This window comes from Trichophyton rubrum, assembly GCF_000151425.1.
Source record: "Trichophyton rubrum CBS 118892 genomic scaffold supercont2.6, whole genome shotgun sequence".
Taxonomy (NCBI): Eukaryota; Fungi; Ascomycota; class Eurotiomycetes; order Onygenales; family Arthrodermataceae; genus Trichophyton; species Trichophyton rubrum.
This window is the reverse complement of record NW_003456423.1, coordinates 861584-877417: the sequence shown is the minus strand read 5'-3', so window position 1 is coordinate 877417 and position 15834 is coordinate 861584. Positions and strand designations below refer to the sequence as shown.

The window sequence follows — 15834 nt, the reverse complement described above, 5'->3', positions numbered from 1 at the left end:
CTCTCGATCGTTTGGCTGAGAGTTGCGGCCAGCAAGCAGCCAAGTGAAAGAGCAAGCGCCGTGGTGGGCCATGTGGCGCTCTGGCCAAACAAGAAACAAAAGCAGCAACTCCTTTGCTACCAAAGCTCCAAGATTCGAGCTCCAAGCTCCAGCCAGCCCAACAGCGACGACGCAGCTCATCCACACTATGGGTGCTCGTGGGTGGGCCTCTCCCAGGACTCCGGGGCCCCAAACACGGCCTTTTAGGTTCGGTGAGCCGTGTCAGCTTCTATGAAACCGATTGTTCGCGATTTCATTGGGAAGGCCAGCGCTTGCTGGGGGGAATACCCAACCTTGTGTGCCTTGAGACGTCCAAGTTCTAATAATTTAATGATTTTGCGAAGTCAGTATTTTAAACAGAATCTTGAGTACGATCTAGACAATTCTATGAATAGGAACGACCCGACGATCCAAAAATAATTTGCCGTTCACCTTCAAAAATGATCTATCTTGACAGCGCGTAGTGATGTAGACCAGTGTCTAGACCATACCCAAAGATCGAGATATAAAGGCAGTGATTCTTCTCTTTCATTCCTGTTTTCCTCTTATTCTACAGCAATCAACAATCAACTACCATCCTCACTCTTTGACAGAGTGTTGTTTCCTTTTCCTTTTCCTTTTTCTTTTCTTTATTTCTGATATTTCATATCATTCCATTTCTAACTTGTTTTCCCTTTCAATCTCCTTTATCTCAACACTTTTATCATATATATACAACTATATCCCATATTCTCTCCATTTATCAGCATATTTCCTCGCATTCGTATACCAGCGACCCAGGTGATCCATTTCACTCCCTGTCTATTACATTTATTCCCAAGGCATATCGTCTATTTCTTGACATTATCTCTTTTGTTTCCTTTCCCCTCGAACACAACTTTACTCGTCACTATGGCTGGTCCACAAGGCGCCCTCGCTACCTCTTTTAAGGCGGTCCGCATACTCCAGGCCATCTGCCTTATTTCCATTATTGGAATGACCGCCAACTTCATCGCTCAGATGGTCAACGCAAATGCAACTCCACCAGATGTGCTCATCGGCACCCTGAGTGTGGTAAGTTTGAATGTCTAAATACACATTTACCACATAAGTCTAACACTGGAACCACCAGACCGTCATTGCAGTCTTGTACTGCGCCATCACCTTCATCCTTTTCCTTGACGGGGCCCTCCCATACCTGATCAACCTTGGTTTGGATGGAGCCCATTTGATTGCCGTCGTGGTCGTCGCTGTCACTGTCGGAAAACCGCTATCGTATCTGAACTGCAATGTGATCGGACAAGTCTCCGGCGACCATTCATCTGTGTATGATTTTGCCAACGCCCTTGGCCAGAGCCTCGCCAAGGATGGCGGAAAGATCAGCTACACCCATTGGATTGGAGCATCGAAGCTCACCTGTTACGAAATGAAGTCGATCTGGGGCCTGAGCATTGCTCTTTGGTAAGTGCTTGTTATATTGCCCAAGTCAATGAGCCAGATATCTAATAAGGAGCTTAGTATTTTGTTTGCCTTCTCTGCTATATGCAGTGCGTGCCTCTGGCGCCAAACCAGAGCCAGTGCTCCCAAGGACATTGAAAGCTAGACATGCCAAACCATCTACCACCAAACCTCATTTTGAAACTGTGTGCTTCGCGATATACCTATGTGGATGGGAAATTATCTATCCATTATAGGTATAAGTCATTTATTTATTAGAACGAAAAGGCGAGTGAGCAAGAAGTTGATGGCCATCATATTTCCTATTTCCAGTTTTCCTTCTTCTTTTCCTTTCCAGCTGTTCATTGTTTGTCTTTCACAAAGATATAATAGTAATAGGTATTTTGCATAACTAGTTAGAGAGAATTAATACATAGGCGTTTTAAGGTTGGGAACTTGACATTGCTATTATACGATTCCCTAAGCCCTTTGTAGCAATCAATCTCCAGCCAATCTTGAAGACAAACTAAGACAGAACACTTTGTCATTATATAAGGGGTATTATAAGCCCACTTCAAGGTGTGTTCTTAAACCGACAAGTCAAGGGGAGCTTGGGTCAGATCCAGGGGGAAACAGGGAAATGGAATCCGGCTCTAGCACCAAGCATCGAGTGCGGCTGAAACCATCACATCCTTGTAGTGAAGTCAGTAGTAGCACTGTTTAGAGGAGACCAGAAACAGCATTTCCAGCTTTTATCAGGGTGAATAGAAGGCGTCCAAGGCTGTAGAACCAGACTCCAGTTCTTGCGTAGCTGGTGAGCTCTGACCCCGCACCCAAGTACAAAGCTGCGAAGGCTACACGGCATCCGAGGTATTCAGCCGCAAGGTAATTGAGCTCGCTGACTGGGAGCTTGGCAATGTTACCCGCAAGCTAGATTAACCGAATTAGAGACGAAAGGGATTTCAAGTAACGTTGTGTAGAAAGGCTGGATGGAAGCTTACGATGGCAGCGGCAAAGATCGGGATGCTCTCCATAGCATTGATATGAATGCTCCTAAGCTTGAAGAGTCTGTTCCATTGTTCGGCCGGGATGACGCCACGAAGCGAGTCGAGGGTGTTTCTCGGCCTGTGTATGGTTTAAGACATTGTTAGTCGGCTTTTTGCAGTTGATGACGGGTCAATTGATTAGGCAGGTAACATACGTTAGGTTGGAGTATTTGCCAGTTTTCAGGGTCTTAAGGAAGAACACGAAATGTGGTGCCAGGCCCAGCACATAAGCTCCGGCAATGGAGTGGTAAGACCAGTTGAAGGTGTCCATTGTGAATCGGAGTGAAAGAGTCGGTTTTATAAGTATATGTATTAGAATAGTTTCGAATCTTGGAGTGCAGTTTTATCGATTGATGAGCTGGCTCGATGTGTTTGGGTTTACGAAAGAGAACTCAGACGAGCAGAGGGGTTCTCGAGCTTTATATACTCTGGCGCTACGAAGGTACCATAACTGTAGCTCCTAGCTTGACCATGATACGATAAACAGCCTGGAATCTCAGCCAACTACGTAACTGGCAGCTTCTGCGGCAGGCAAACGTCACAAACTTGGAAGCATCTCGTTATGCTGGTGGGGCCATAACTCAGTGGTAGATAGTGAGTGTAAACATCAGGGGAAGCAGCAGCATCTACTTCCAATTCGCCTAAATTTTTAGCACCTTGAGTATAATCTGAATCAAATGAGATTCACAAATGCGCGGCATAACTCCATCTCTCTTCTCTGTCGTCCTCGTCGGCTCTCTCTTCTGCTTCCAACATACTTAAAAGCCCCTTTCCGTCTTCCGAGGTTAAAAAAGCCGAGCCTTCCAACTTTCCGAGCTGGACACCTGGGCAGCTCTAGATTGATTATATAATCACGGAGTACGGTATAAATATTACTCCGGTTTTAGTCTTGGCAGTCGGGCCGTGCAGGGGCCACCGCCCTTTTAGGTAAGGTCAACTAACTACCTGGCATCCCTTGGTCACTTTATGCTCCGGTACCTGCGGGAAGAAGGAGAAGAGGAATGCCGTCCTGACTCCCCCTTGAAAAGCATCAACATCCGATCTCTCAGATATGATGTCCATAAACGGTGGCCTGAGAGTCTACCTGGGTTATATGTGAGACGTGTTATTATTTTAATCCCGTCACGGATTTTACTTATTGGGTGTAAATATCTGGAGAGCAGCGGATGCAGGGATGGGTGAAGCACAACATACTCCCTCATCCTGTATGAGAGATTGTATCTCGTTCGCCTCTGCAGTGACCGTTTCAGTGCTGGTTATCGCTGACAGGTTCGCATCTGTCAATTAATGAGGAGGGGGTCGTCTTATCTCTCGGCACCCAGTGTTTCCTCCTGGTGTGTTTCCGTGCCGGATGTTCCGCAGCTGGGATTCATCTAGGATATCCCCAGCAACCACCATGAAGCTCGTCCAGTTTTATCACGAACAGCTGAGGCTTCACGCACCGATTTTATATACTCACGGTATCTCTCCGTTCGTCCGAAGGTACCTGGCGAATAGTTATGCATACTCCTCACCACAGTGGCGGCCAGTAGCGGAGAAGCTTAGTTTGACGCAGGAAATTAGCTAGCCTAACGACTGGCCTTAATGTCAGATTAGAACGATTTTTGTGACAAAGAGTAACTATCACAAGTCACAGATACCCCCATCCAAGGCTGTTTCCCTCTTGGAATACGTGAGAAGAGGATGGAGTGCAAGTTACAGAAATACAATGATACCCACCAATCCATAGATGATTGACTAAATAGAGAGTGCCTATAGAGATAGGTACAGATTTATAGGAACACGATAGAATAGTGCTCGCTAGACCTATCAAACTATTCCCCCTACCAAGACAACTAGGCTAACATCCTACTTCGGTATGCTAATGCTAGTCTCGAGAAGACGATGAGCACTGGGCTAGCAGATAGTGTAGTTATATCTACATTACATGCCCCTGTAACAACCAGTGCCGTGGCTAGCGATGTTGAGGAGAGATACGAGTTGCCGAGCTACCTCATTGAGATTCAGCTGCATGAGTGGCTACCGGGATGGAGACTATCTATATCCAATGTGTCTCGTGGAACATCGAATACATTACTCAACGGCTAATCACGCATATTATTCCAAGATATCTTTGATGGTAGATCCCTCAGAAACCCCCAAGGTTCTCCGAAGGTTCCCTAGATATCCTGATCTATATATGATTTAACAGTGCCTCAATCCAAGGCATCTCTGTTGCAACCACAACTTCCTTCATCATTTACACCATGGGTCTCTTCAAAGTGATATTCACGGCAGTTGCTGCCTTGTCAGCCGTGGATGCTGCTGAGCTGCTGAGCCCTGCGAACAGCAAGGACATCATCCCAAATTTCTACCTTGTTGTTATGAAAGACTCTGTCTCATCCGCTGAGTTAGATTCCCATGTGTCCTGGGTTACTGACCTCCATCGTGAGGGTATTGCCAAACGAGGTACCGAAAACCTGGGTGGTTTCAGACATTCCTACAAGATCAACGGATGGCATGCATACAGCGGATCCTTTGACAGTGAGACTCTTGCAAGCATTCTTGGCGATGACAAGGTGAGTGATACACGTAACGCTACTTGGAGCGGATGAGAACTGTGTTAGAATAGTGTTAATGGCATGTAGGTCGACTTTGTCGAGCACGATCGCCACGTTTACATCAGCGGGTTCGTCACGCAAAAGGATGCCCCGTCCTGGGGACTTGGAAGAGTCTCTCACCGGATGGACAGCACTCGTGATTACGTCTACGATGAAAACGCTGGTAGCGGTATAACATTCTACGGCGTTGATACTGGAATCGATATCCACCACCCTGACTTTGGCGGGCGTGCTGTCTGGGGTATCAATGTTGTCAATGGTACCAAGGACAACGACCGTCATGGCCACGGAACTCACACAGCTGCCACCGCCGCAGGAATTGAATACGGTCTTGCTAAGAAGGCTAACGTTGTTGCCGTGAAGGCTCTTAACGATTACGGTGCTGGGTTATGGAGCAACATTATGAAAGCTCTCGAGTGGTGTGTTAATGACGCCCGTGAGAAAGAGATCCTTGGGAAGGCAGTTTTAAATCTGTCGATTAGCGGCGGAAAGGTGGTAGCTGCCAATCAGGCTATTACCAATGCGGCAAAGGCTGGTATATTTGTTTCTGTCGCCGCTGGTAACGACAACGTAAGTCACAACCCACAATAGTTACGGGTATATACTCTCCCATACTAACACTCTATCATAGCAAGATGCAACGAACAAAAGCCCTGCTTCTGCGGAAAATGTCTGCTGTGTCGCTGCTACCACTATCAAAGACGATAAAGCCAAGTTCTCTAACTATGGATCCGTTGGTAAGTTTCCCCTTGATTACCTGACTCTGGCATCGAATTGCACCTCCGGAGCTAACAACTTATCCAGTGAAGCTTTACGCACCCGGTCAGGGAATCACCTCTGCCACGCCTAATAACCAAACCGGAGTCATGTCCGGAACCTCCATGGCCGCCCCCCATGTTGGTGGTGTTGGTGCTACTCTCATGGCCTCTAAGGGAATTGCTCCATCTGCCGTTTGTGCAGAGCTTATCAAGATGGCTTCTGGGCCTGTCCTGAACCCAGGAGCTAACACCACTAACAAGCTTCTATACAACGGCAGTGGTAAATAAATCGATGTATCTGTCCTCGAGATTCTAATTCCAAACAGGTATCACAATCTAGAGGAGCACTAGCATTTTTATAGATGCTAGTATCCATTTAGATACTGATACTCTCTGGGGCATACATGAACGAGTCCTGTATCTGTTATTCATTTTGGTTGATTGATCAATTGATAGGCTGGTCCATACATACTGCCCCATTATGGCCCTAAAGGAAGACCATATATGACATCATTGGTTTGTAGTCATGTATATATGGTACAGTTACTGGAGAATAAAACAAATGCTGGTGTCATGATAGACTATTTTGAAGAAGCTTTAAAGTTAAAAAACGGTTAATTATATTTTCTACTGGGACCTACAAATCCCCTCCCACTCTTCCCGCATTCTCTATTCCTCAGTTTTTTTTTTTTTTTTTTTTTTTTTTTTTTCCCGCACACAAAAGATTTGGAACATGTTCGCAGTTGCTCCAAAATCTGGTCAAGCCCAGCACTTTTAGCCCCATCATTGAATATACGCTTGAGCCCATTGCTGCACTCCTCAATCCGACGATTTAGGTACGCTAGCATATCGACCAGATCGCTAGGGGGCCTGCTCAACTCCCGATTCTGAGATTCAGGGGCTAGACTTGACGTCCAAAAGTTAAGGACGATGTCCAGTTGGTTGGCCCAAAAACCTCTTCCCGCTTTGTAGTGGTTGAGCTTAAAAGTGTACGGCTCATTGCAGACGTAGTGGTTGAGTGAAGATCCTATAGATTCCCCCTAGAAGCTATGCTATTGAAGACCTTTTCTGCGATAGAGAAAGTTGGACTTGATACTCCTTTCAAGTTAGATATTTGCGCCTAAACGCCATAAACTCCTTCGAGAGTGGCAATTGGTCCACCTTTGAAGGAGTGCGGTACGACTATAGGGTATTATGGGAGGAGCTATTTCGGCCATGGCTGCACATATAAAGACTGCCTCCCAGTAGCTTTGATCGCATGATAATTATAGTCTGGGGTACCATTCTACAGTATTCTATAACTCGAACCACTTATGCTGCAATGGTTCAGCCGCTGAATTCTTTGATCTAGGGTCGATTTCCAGCATGTTCTTCGGGAAATCAACGAACGTAAGAATTTCAGACAGAGAGGCATATCAATGGGTTTCAAAAAAGTGATTTTGCGCGAACCTGGTTGTATAAATTGAGCTGGAAACCGGCTCAAGATTTCGGTAATTCTTGCTAGCTGGTCATCTTCAGCAGATCAGATCACTCTAGCCGAAGCTTCCCCAGAGAACATAACTATGCCCTGAAAAAGCTCCGTAACCTGTTTGATAGGAATATGAGAGTTAGAATAACATAGTATAGTATATATTGTATTATATTAGGGGGGTAGCAGTATTGATGGTGCCTTACTAGTATGACACTACACTGATATTTGAAAGCTAAGATGATGTCTCAGAGCATCAAACGCTAAAAAAACATGATCTCCATTGGGTCTCGTGTGTTAAGTTGCTCAAGACGATGAGGCACATATTTACTGCTACGGCTGACTATTTGTGCCATCGGGTCAGACTTCGTTTTTACCTTGTAAGAGATAGTTCCACGTAACCAATAATAATAAAGGTATTTTAAATAGGTCCTTCTTATGTAGATAAATACTTTACACACCTTACCTAAGTACCCTTTTAAGGACATACTCTTCCTTCTTCTTTGGTCCACGGCGTAGCTCCTCTCTAAGCCTTCTTCCCCTAAGCTAGCCCCCCTAGCCTACTCTCTCTTAAGCCTGCCTTTCTAAGTATACTCTCTCTAGTAGAAGCAAGAGACTTAAGTAAGAGAAGCCCCTAAAGCGGCCTAGAAGAGGCTAAGAGAGTAGACTTAGGGGAGAGCAACTTAGAGGGAGAGTAGATATAGCGGGAAGGCTTCGGGCAGGCTTAGGGGAGGGAGCTAGCTTAGGGAGGAGAAGACTTGGGGGAAGAAGACTTAGAGAGAGGAGCCAGGCCGTGGACCAAAGAAGAAGGAAGAGTGTATCCTTAAGAAAAAGGATACTTAGGCGAGTAAGATAAAATATAAGGAGTATTACTTAGTAATTAAGTTTTATATTCTTATCTAGTTAATTATATAATCAGAAAACTACTTCTCTGCGTGTTTTTATATAAGTTGGTTATAAAAATGAATTTTGACCCGATGGCACAAATAGTCCGCCGTACTGAGGTCGTTAGTTACAGAGTTTAATATCTCAACGCTTCCGATGATGGCACATTATAATTATATAACAAACAACGCATTTAATAATAGAATGAAAAAAACTTCCAGTGATGATCTGTTCTTCCGAGAGCTTCCTCGCCTCTGGGCTCATTTTACGCAGCGAATGAGGGAAAGGCATTCTGTTGCTTCTATACGAGGTCACCTATGGCCTTAGATTAACCCAGGCGTACAGGGTCACGCCGGCGAAAGTCAAATCCCAAGAGGTTTAATGAGCTGTATTTCGCTCAAGTGTTGGCTATTTTGCCGTCAAATTTCTCTGGCACAGACACTGGGCAACAAAGAGAGCCATGGTCTTCGAAGGACTGACCAGGATGGAGAAATAAGAAGCGCGAAACGAGGAAACGCATACTTTTCCCTGCGAGGGGACAGGGAAGCAGAGGCAGAGAGACAAGAAGGGAGGCCTCATGAAGCTTTCCGCTTCTAACCCAAGGAACAGCAGGGGATCGACTCTCCAGACGATCAGGCGATGTTGCATCCCTGCACTGTCCTCACCGGCCAAGAAGAAAAGGCCAAGGGAGGCAAGACTGGGGAGCGCAGATAACAATAAAAATGGAGAAGAGCCATGCCTGTATGTTGTGCAACTCCGTTCCGACTTGCAGAATGCGGGTTAGCTCCAGGCAGGGAATTTGTTGTTGGTGGAGCTGAATTGGGTTTTTCCCCCAGGACATGGAGAAGCATGGTAACGGACGAAGGAGCTGGGAGGAGTGAGTGAGATAACTCTTTACGGGGATACGGGGGGAAGAATGTGAGTTGGGATAAGTATTTAAACCCTCCCGCTCAGGCACATTGTCAGGGTGTGGAGAGGTCGGCTTTCTTTCTCTTCTTGCGGCCAGTTGTTGCGCTTGTAAGCAAAGCTCCCTGATTTCTGAGTTGCTACTCTAGTCACTCCAGCATGAAGGTAGGTGGCGGTGCCTGGAGACATGACAGCCGGTGGTGGAAGCAGTGACAGTTAAACTGACAGACATTCCAGCTCCTCTCGCTACTTCTGCTGGCGGGCATCGCCCAAGCCATCGTTCCTCCTCGTGAGCCCCGTCCACCAACTGGTGGCGGCAACAAGCTGTTGACCTACAAGGAGTGTGTCCCTAGAGCTACTATCTCTCCAAGGTCGACGTCCCTTGCCTGGATTAACAGTGAAGAAGATGGCCAGTACATCTCCCAGTCCGACGATGGAGCATTGATCCTCCAGAACATCGTCACGAACACCAACAAGACTCTCGTGGCCGCAGACAAGGTACCCAAGGGTTACTATGACTACTGGTTCAAGCCAGACCTTTCTGCTGTCTTATGGGCAACCAATTACACCAAGCAGTACCGTCACTCTTACTTTGCCAACTACTTCATTCTAGACATCAAAAAGGGATCGTTGACCCCTCTAGCCCAGGACCAGGCTGGTGACATCCAGTATGCTCAATGGAGCCCCATGAACAACTCTATCGCCTATGTCCGTGGAAACGACCTGTATATCTGGAACAATGGCAAGACCAAGCGTATTACCGAAAATGGCGGCCCGGATATCTTCAATGGTGTCCCTGACTGGGTATACGAGGAAGAAATCTTCGGGGACCGGTTCGCTCTTTGGTTCTCACCTGACGGTGAATACCTTGCGTACCTCCGCTTTAACGAGACTGGAGTCCCGACCTACACTATTCCGTACTACAAGAACAAGCAAAAGATTGCCCCTGCCTACCCAAGGGAGCTGGAGATCCGTTACCCTAAAGTCTCTGCGAAGAACCCAACCGTGCAGTTCCACCTGTTAAACATTGCTTCATCCCAGGAGACAACTATCCCAGTTACTGCGTTCCCGGAAAACGATCTTGTGATCGGTGAGGTTGCTTGGCTCAGCAGTGGCCATGATAGTGTAGCATATCGTGCTTTCAACCGTGTCCAGGATAGAGAAAAGATTGTCAGCGTCAAGGTTGAGTCCAAGGAATCCAAGGTTATTCGCGAAAGAGATGGCACCGACGGCTGGATCGACAACCTTCTCTCCATGTCATATATCGGAAACGTTAACGGCAAGGAGTACTACGTCGATATATCTGATGCTTCTGGCTGGGCACATATCTACCTCTACCCGGTTGATGGAGGAAAGGAGATTGCACTAACAAAGGGAGAATGGGAAGTCGTTGCCATTCTCAAGGTTGACACGAAGAAGAAGCTGATCTACTTCACCTCTACCAAATATCACAGCACCACTCGACACGTCTACTCTGTCTCGTATGACACAAAGGTCATGACCCCTCTCGTCAACGATAAGGAGGCTGCGTACTACACTGCATCCTTCTCGGCCAAGGGTGGTTACTATATCTTGTCCTACCAAGGTCCAAATGTTCCATACCAAGAACTTTACTCCACCAAGGACAGTAAGAAGCCTCTCAAGACAATCACTAGCAATGATGCATTGCTCGAGAAGCTGAAGGAGTACAAGCTCCCCAAGGTTAGCTTCTTTGAGATCAAGCTTCCATCTGGTGAAACCCTTAATGTTAAGCAACGCCTACCACCTAACTTCAACCCACACAAGAAGTACCCCGTCCTCTTCACTCCGTATGGTGGCCCTGGTGCCCAAGAGGTAAGCCAGGCATGGAATTCATTGGACTTCAAGTCCTACATTACATCTGACCCTGAGCTTGAATACGTTACCTGGACTGTTGACAACCGTGGAACCGGCTACAAGGGCCGCAAGTTCCGCAGCGCCGTAGCTAAGCGTCTCGGTTTCCTCGAAGCCCAGGACCAGGTCTTTGCTGCTAAGGAGGTGCTGAAAAACCGTTGGGCTGATAAGGACCATATTGGAATCTGGGGCTGGAGCTATGGCGGCTTCCTGACCGCTAAGACCCTCGAGACCGACAGTGGTGTATTCACTTTTGGTATCAGTACTGCTCCTGTCTCTGATTTCAGACTCTACGACAGCATGTACACTGAGCGTTACATGAAGACCGTTGAACTAAACGCTGACGGCTACAGTGAGACCGCCGTGCACAAGGTTGATGGCTTTAAGAACCTCAAAGGTCATTATCTCATCCAGCATGGAACCGGTGACGACAACGTCCACTTCCAAAACGCCGCTGTCCTTTCCAACACCCTGATGAACGGCGGTGTAACTGCAGACAAGTTGACTACTCAGTGGTTTACTGACTCGGACCACGGCATCAGATACGATATGGACTCCACTTACCAGTACAAGCAGCTTTCTAAGATGGTCTACGACCAGAAGCAACGAAGGCCAGAAAGCCCACCAATGCACCAATGGAGCAAGAGAGTTTTGGCTGCCCTGTTTGGTGAGAGGGCAGAGGAATGAGATGTCATATGAGATCTATGCTTTTTTTTTGGTTTTCTATGATAAGCGCCGCTAAATTTATAATTTATTATGTATATATTTAGGAAAGATGTAGATATATCTTCCCAGTGAAATTAATTTCACCTTCATAGACCGTATCTTTGTTTTGAGTTTTGATTGGCTTTTAACCTTAAAGCTTCCTTACACGGCTGAGTCAGCGTAAGGTACGCTTGCACGGACCATATTAAATATTTACACGGCTTATTAATATATTTGATTACATCATCCGGGGCATTTCCACGAACTTCGCTGACAGTCTCTCCAAGAGGATCGTTGACCAGGCACTCGCAACAGGTGGCGGATGATGTTATAAGACAGCTTGGAGCCACTCCGTGGCCGGCAGACACGACGATTTCTTTCCCCTTATTAACAGGGATTTGTTTCATCGATTAGTATCAGGCCTGGGTTTAGAGATATGGAGGGGCTTTCGTGGAGCAGGAAGCTCGCTGTCTCGCCGCCGAATAAGACTCTGAAGCTCACCGGAGACAAGATCACCTTGCCTCAAACAGCTCTTGAACAGATACTCGCTGCCGTCCGAACTATCCCGTCTTCTACGCAGGAAAATCCTTTTTCTGTCGACCTCAACTCTCACAGTTCCATCGGTGGCAACGACGCACGACAACAAGACCTCCCCCATCCTCTGACGTTCCGCCTCGTTAACCCTATTAATGGGCGAGTGGTGCATTCGGGAATCAGGGAGTTCTCTGCTAATGATAATGAGGTCTCCTTGAGCTCGTTCCTTCGTGAAAGCCTTGGTATAGAGGACTATAGCTTTGATGTTGAGCCAGACGCCACCCAGACAGGCACGCTACCTGCGATCACGGTTCACATTACCCAACTTCCTAAGGGATCTTATGTACGATTGAGGCCACTAGAAGCAGGATATGATGTAGAAGATTGGAAAGCCTTATTAGAGCGGCAATTGCGGGACAATTATACAACACTCTCCGTGGGGGAGGTTTTGACAGTTGTGGCCAACAGAAGTGAGACTATGCAGTTCCTCATCGACAAGGTACAGCCAGAAGGGAATGCAATATGTATTGTTGATACGGATTTAGAGGTGGACATAGAACCCATGGATGAGGATCAAGCCCGGGAGACTTTGAAAAGGAGGCTTGCAAAGAAAACTCGAGCGCCTGAAAACGGTGCGCAAAGTTCAATCGGTGGTAAGATCACAGATGGACAGGAAATCAATGGCCAAGTGCTTCCAGGAGACTATGTGGATTATGAGCTTGAGACCTGGGAATGGTCAAAGCGTTTAATCTTAGAACTGGACCTTGATAATGATGAGGTGGCCGTTGATATCTTTGCATCCCCATTTTCAGCCAGGCAAAGAGCTCGGCCTCGCAGAGACCAACATGTATGGGGAAATTTCTCGACCAACTTTCCGAAAATGATCGAGATCAAACCTACGAACGTGGAACCGCACGATGTGGATTGTTTATATGTTTCGATTTATGCATCTCATACGCAGCTGAGAGGGCAGAATGGTTCTACAAAGCCAAGCCACACGCAGCCGATTGGGTTCCAGCTACGGGTAAACACCTCTGCTATACCTAATGCTGCAGCGGAAGCGGGTGGTCTAGACCAAAATGCTCGTGGCTCTGACGAAACTCAATGCGCAAATTGTCGTCAATGGGTTCCAAAATCAACCATGGTCCTGCACGAGAATTTTTGTCTTCGAAACAATGTGGTGTGTCCTAAATGCGAGAAAGTGTTCCAGAAACGATCGCCCGAATGGGAAAACCATTGGCATTGTCCCCATGATGATTCAAATGGAAGCGGGGCTGCGAGTCAGGATAGACATAACATTGTATTCCACTCCGCCCATACCTGCCAGGATTGCAAATATGTCTGCCGCAACCTTCCAGATCTAGCCCAGCATCGGACTACAGTATGCCCTGAGAAGCTGATACTGTGCCAATTCTGCCATCTTGTTGTTCCCCAAAAAGGTGAATCAGACCCAGACGTCCTAGATCCAGAAGTAGTCCTGTCCAACCTCACTCCACACGAGTTGGTTGATGGTGGAAGAACAACAGATTGCCATTTGTGTCACAAAATTGTTCGCCTTCGGGATATGAATACCCATTTACGCCATCACGAACTTGACCGAGTCTCGCGGCCTTCCCCACAAATATGCCTCAATGTCAACTGTAGCCGGACAATTAATGGTCCGAGCTATAAGGAAAGAGATTTGACGAATGATACCCTTGGACTTTGCAAAGTTTGCTTCGGCCCTCTATACGTAGATGTTTATGACCCTGAGGGTAAGGCACTCCGCCGTCGTATTGAGCGGAAGTACCTTTCTCAAATGCTTACTGGATGTGGAAAACCATGGTGCCGCAACAAATACTGCAAGACTGGCCGTGCCAGTTTAAAGATTGATCCTGGGGCTACACTTGCTTCTAAAGAGATCCTTACAATGATCAAGCCATTGGTTGAAGGCGTATCTATTGGACCTACTGTTGTTAATACCTCGCCTCTGTATTTCTGTACAGACGAAGTTACCGGAAGACGGAGAGAACTAGCTGAAATTTTGGCAGCCGAAGTCGTTGCTGACGCGGGCTCCCGTACAGAAAGTTACGAAATAGAATGGTGCATAGCAGCCATGGAGTCCACCAGCGGAGACCCATTCAAGGCTCGAGAATGGCTTCAAAACTGGGCTCCGAAGAAAGGAGAGACATATACGAGCTCATCTTGATTGCAGCTCTGTACTAGATATGAATTTTCTGTGTGAATAATCACGAATATCAGACGATCCTTACGAATACCAATACACACTAATGCAGATAAGAATGGATACAACGCAATCCTCTTTTACGAGTTTATGGGAACATCTTTCCTACGGATCAATTTGGTCGACTGCAATTTAGAAAGGTTGAATTTATTAAGAAGGATTCGGATACAAGAATTCTGACGAAAGAAGAATTTATTAGAGAAATGAGCGAACATAAACTAATAGGGGTTAGATCCCAGGCTATTAGATCCACCGTCACACTCTGCCGAACTTAAAACCGAAGAGCTTCTGCCCCTTTTGAGGTTGAAGGATTACTTCCATTAGGATTTTCAGGGCAAAAAAACAGAAAAGGAAATGAAAAAGCAAAGCAACGAGGGGAGTCCCATTATTATATACCCAGCACCATGCACAGATTCAATGCGAGGGAAGCAGAGGATATGGCGTTGGGGATTCCCAAAAGCGCCCGACGGCTCAGATCGAATTTGACCGCAGTGAACCAATACACTGGGCTAAGGCTTGGTTATGGGCGGCTCGATCTAGTAGTAGTCGTCGTATCCCCTGTATCCATACTCCTTGTCATCATATCCCTTGTAGCCATAATCATCATGGCCATAGTCCTTGTGGCCATAGTCTTTGTGGCCATAGTCCTTGTGGCCATAGTCCTTATGGCCATAGTCATAGTCCTTGTGGTCCTTGGGTTCGTACTCTTTCTTGCCATAGTCCTTCTTACCATAGTCCTTGTGGCCATAGTCGTTCTTGCCATAATCCTTCTTGCTATAGTCCTTGCCATAGTCCTTCTTGTCATCGCGGCGTTGCTTAGCGTTGACCCTGTTGTGGGACACCTTGTTGTGGTCGATTCTGAACTTAGCATCGACGTCAACGAAAGTGATTGGGTGCGCAACGCTGGCAGAGCAGGTCTGAGGAGAGTGCTTCTATATCGCCAAAGCCTCGCGGGTCAATATTGACACCAAGTCATGAGTCAGTGGGGAGGGATACTCACGTCTCCGTTGTTGTTGCAGCAGACAACAACGCTGTCACAGTTGACTGAGCTACCGGTCAACTTGGTGCAGGTGCTTCCTTTGTTCTTCTCAGGAGAGCAGCAGTAAGGGGCACCGGATTGGCATTTGATCTGCAGACGCCAGTTGGGTCAATACCGGACCTTGATAATATGGGACTAAGTGCATATTAGGTGCATGGAGAAAATAGAACGTCTACATACGTCTTGAATCTCAAGCTTGTTGCTGTGTGGGCGATGAGGCCTGTGGCCAGCAGAGACGCCGGCAGCCAAGATGGCAACGGCAAGTACTTGTGTGAGTTGCATGTTGATTTAAATAGAGCAATGTGTTCGGACTCAGTCAACTTGAGAAGAGAAGGCTTTGAT

At 46.8% G+C, this 15834-nt stretch overlaps 6 protein-coding genes across 6 annotated transcripts; 4 read left to right on the top strand and 2 right to left on the bottom strand.

The window, feature by feature from the left end:
• Window positions 1–226: 226 nt before the first annotated feature.
• On the top strand, window positions 227–1621 carry TERG_05738 (uncharacterized protein; the record flags this gene model as incomplete). The annotated part of the gene is made up of 3 exons (XM_003233820.2): window positions 227–1092; window positions 1151–1479; window positions 1537–1621. Exons 1-3 carry the CDS (start codon window positions 931–933, stop codon window positions 1619–1621), a joined length of 576 nt encoding a protein of 191 aa, XP_003233868.1. The 5' UTR covers window positions 227–930.
• A 554-nt stretch (window positions 1622–2175) lies between these two features.
• Window positions 2176–2772, bottom strand: TERG_05737 (uncharacterized protein; the record flags this gene model as incomplete). The annotated part of the gene is made up of 3 exons (XM_003233819.1): window positions 2176–2385; window positions 2457–2580; window positions 2657–2772. 3 exons carry the CDS (start codon window positions 2770–2772, stop codon window positions 2176–2178), a joined length of 450 nt encoding a protein of 149 aa, XP_003233867.1.
• Window positions 2773–4747: 1975 nt separating this feature from the next.
• TERG_05736 (uncharacterized protein) lies at window positions 4748–6147 on the top strand (the record flags this gene model as incomplete). Its single annotated transcript, XM_003233818.1, has 4 exons — window positions 4748–5059; window positions 5129–5671; window positions 5733–5838; window positions 5906–6147. 4 exons carry the CDS (start codon window positions 4748–4750, stop codon window positions 6145–6147), a joined length of 1203 nt encoding a protein of 400 aa, XP_003233866.1.
• A 3060-nt stretch (window positions 6148–9207) lies between these two features.
• On the top strand, window positions 9208–11727 carry TERG_05735 (dipeptidyl peptidase 4). The gene is made up of 2 exons (XM_003233816.2): window positions 9208–9283; window positions 9356–11727. Exons 1-2 carry the CDS (start codon window positions 9278–9280, stop codon window positions 11675–11677), a joined length of 2328 nt encoding a protein of 775 aa, XP_003233864.1. The 5' UTR covers window positions 9208–9277; the 3' UTR covers window positions 11678–11727.
• Window positions 11728–12131: 404 nt separating this feature from the next.
• TERG_05734 (uncharacterized protein) lies at window positions 12132–14417 on the top strand (the record flags this gene model as incomplete). The annotated part of the gene is made up of 1 exon (XM_003233815.1): window positions 12132–14417. The coding sequence occupies one exon, from the start codon at window positions 12132–12134 to the stop codon at window positions 14415–14417; it is 2286 nt and encodes a 761-aa protein (XP_003233863.1).
• A 572-nt stretch (window positions 14418–14989) lies between these two features.
• On the bottom strand, window positions 14990–15774 carry TERG_05733 (uncharacterized protein; the record flags this gene model as incomplete). Its single annotated transcript, XM_003233814.1, has 3 exons — window positions 14990–15385; window positions 15454–15582; window positions 15673–15774. The coding sequence occupies 3 exons, from the start codon at window positions 15772–15774 to the stop codon at window positions 14990–14992; spliced, it is 627 nt and encodes a 208-aa protein (XP_003233862.1).
• Between the last annotated feature and the right edge of the window lie 60 nt (window positions 15775–15834).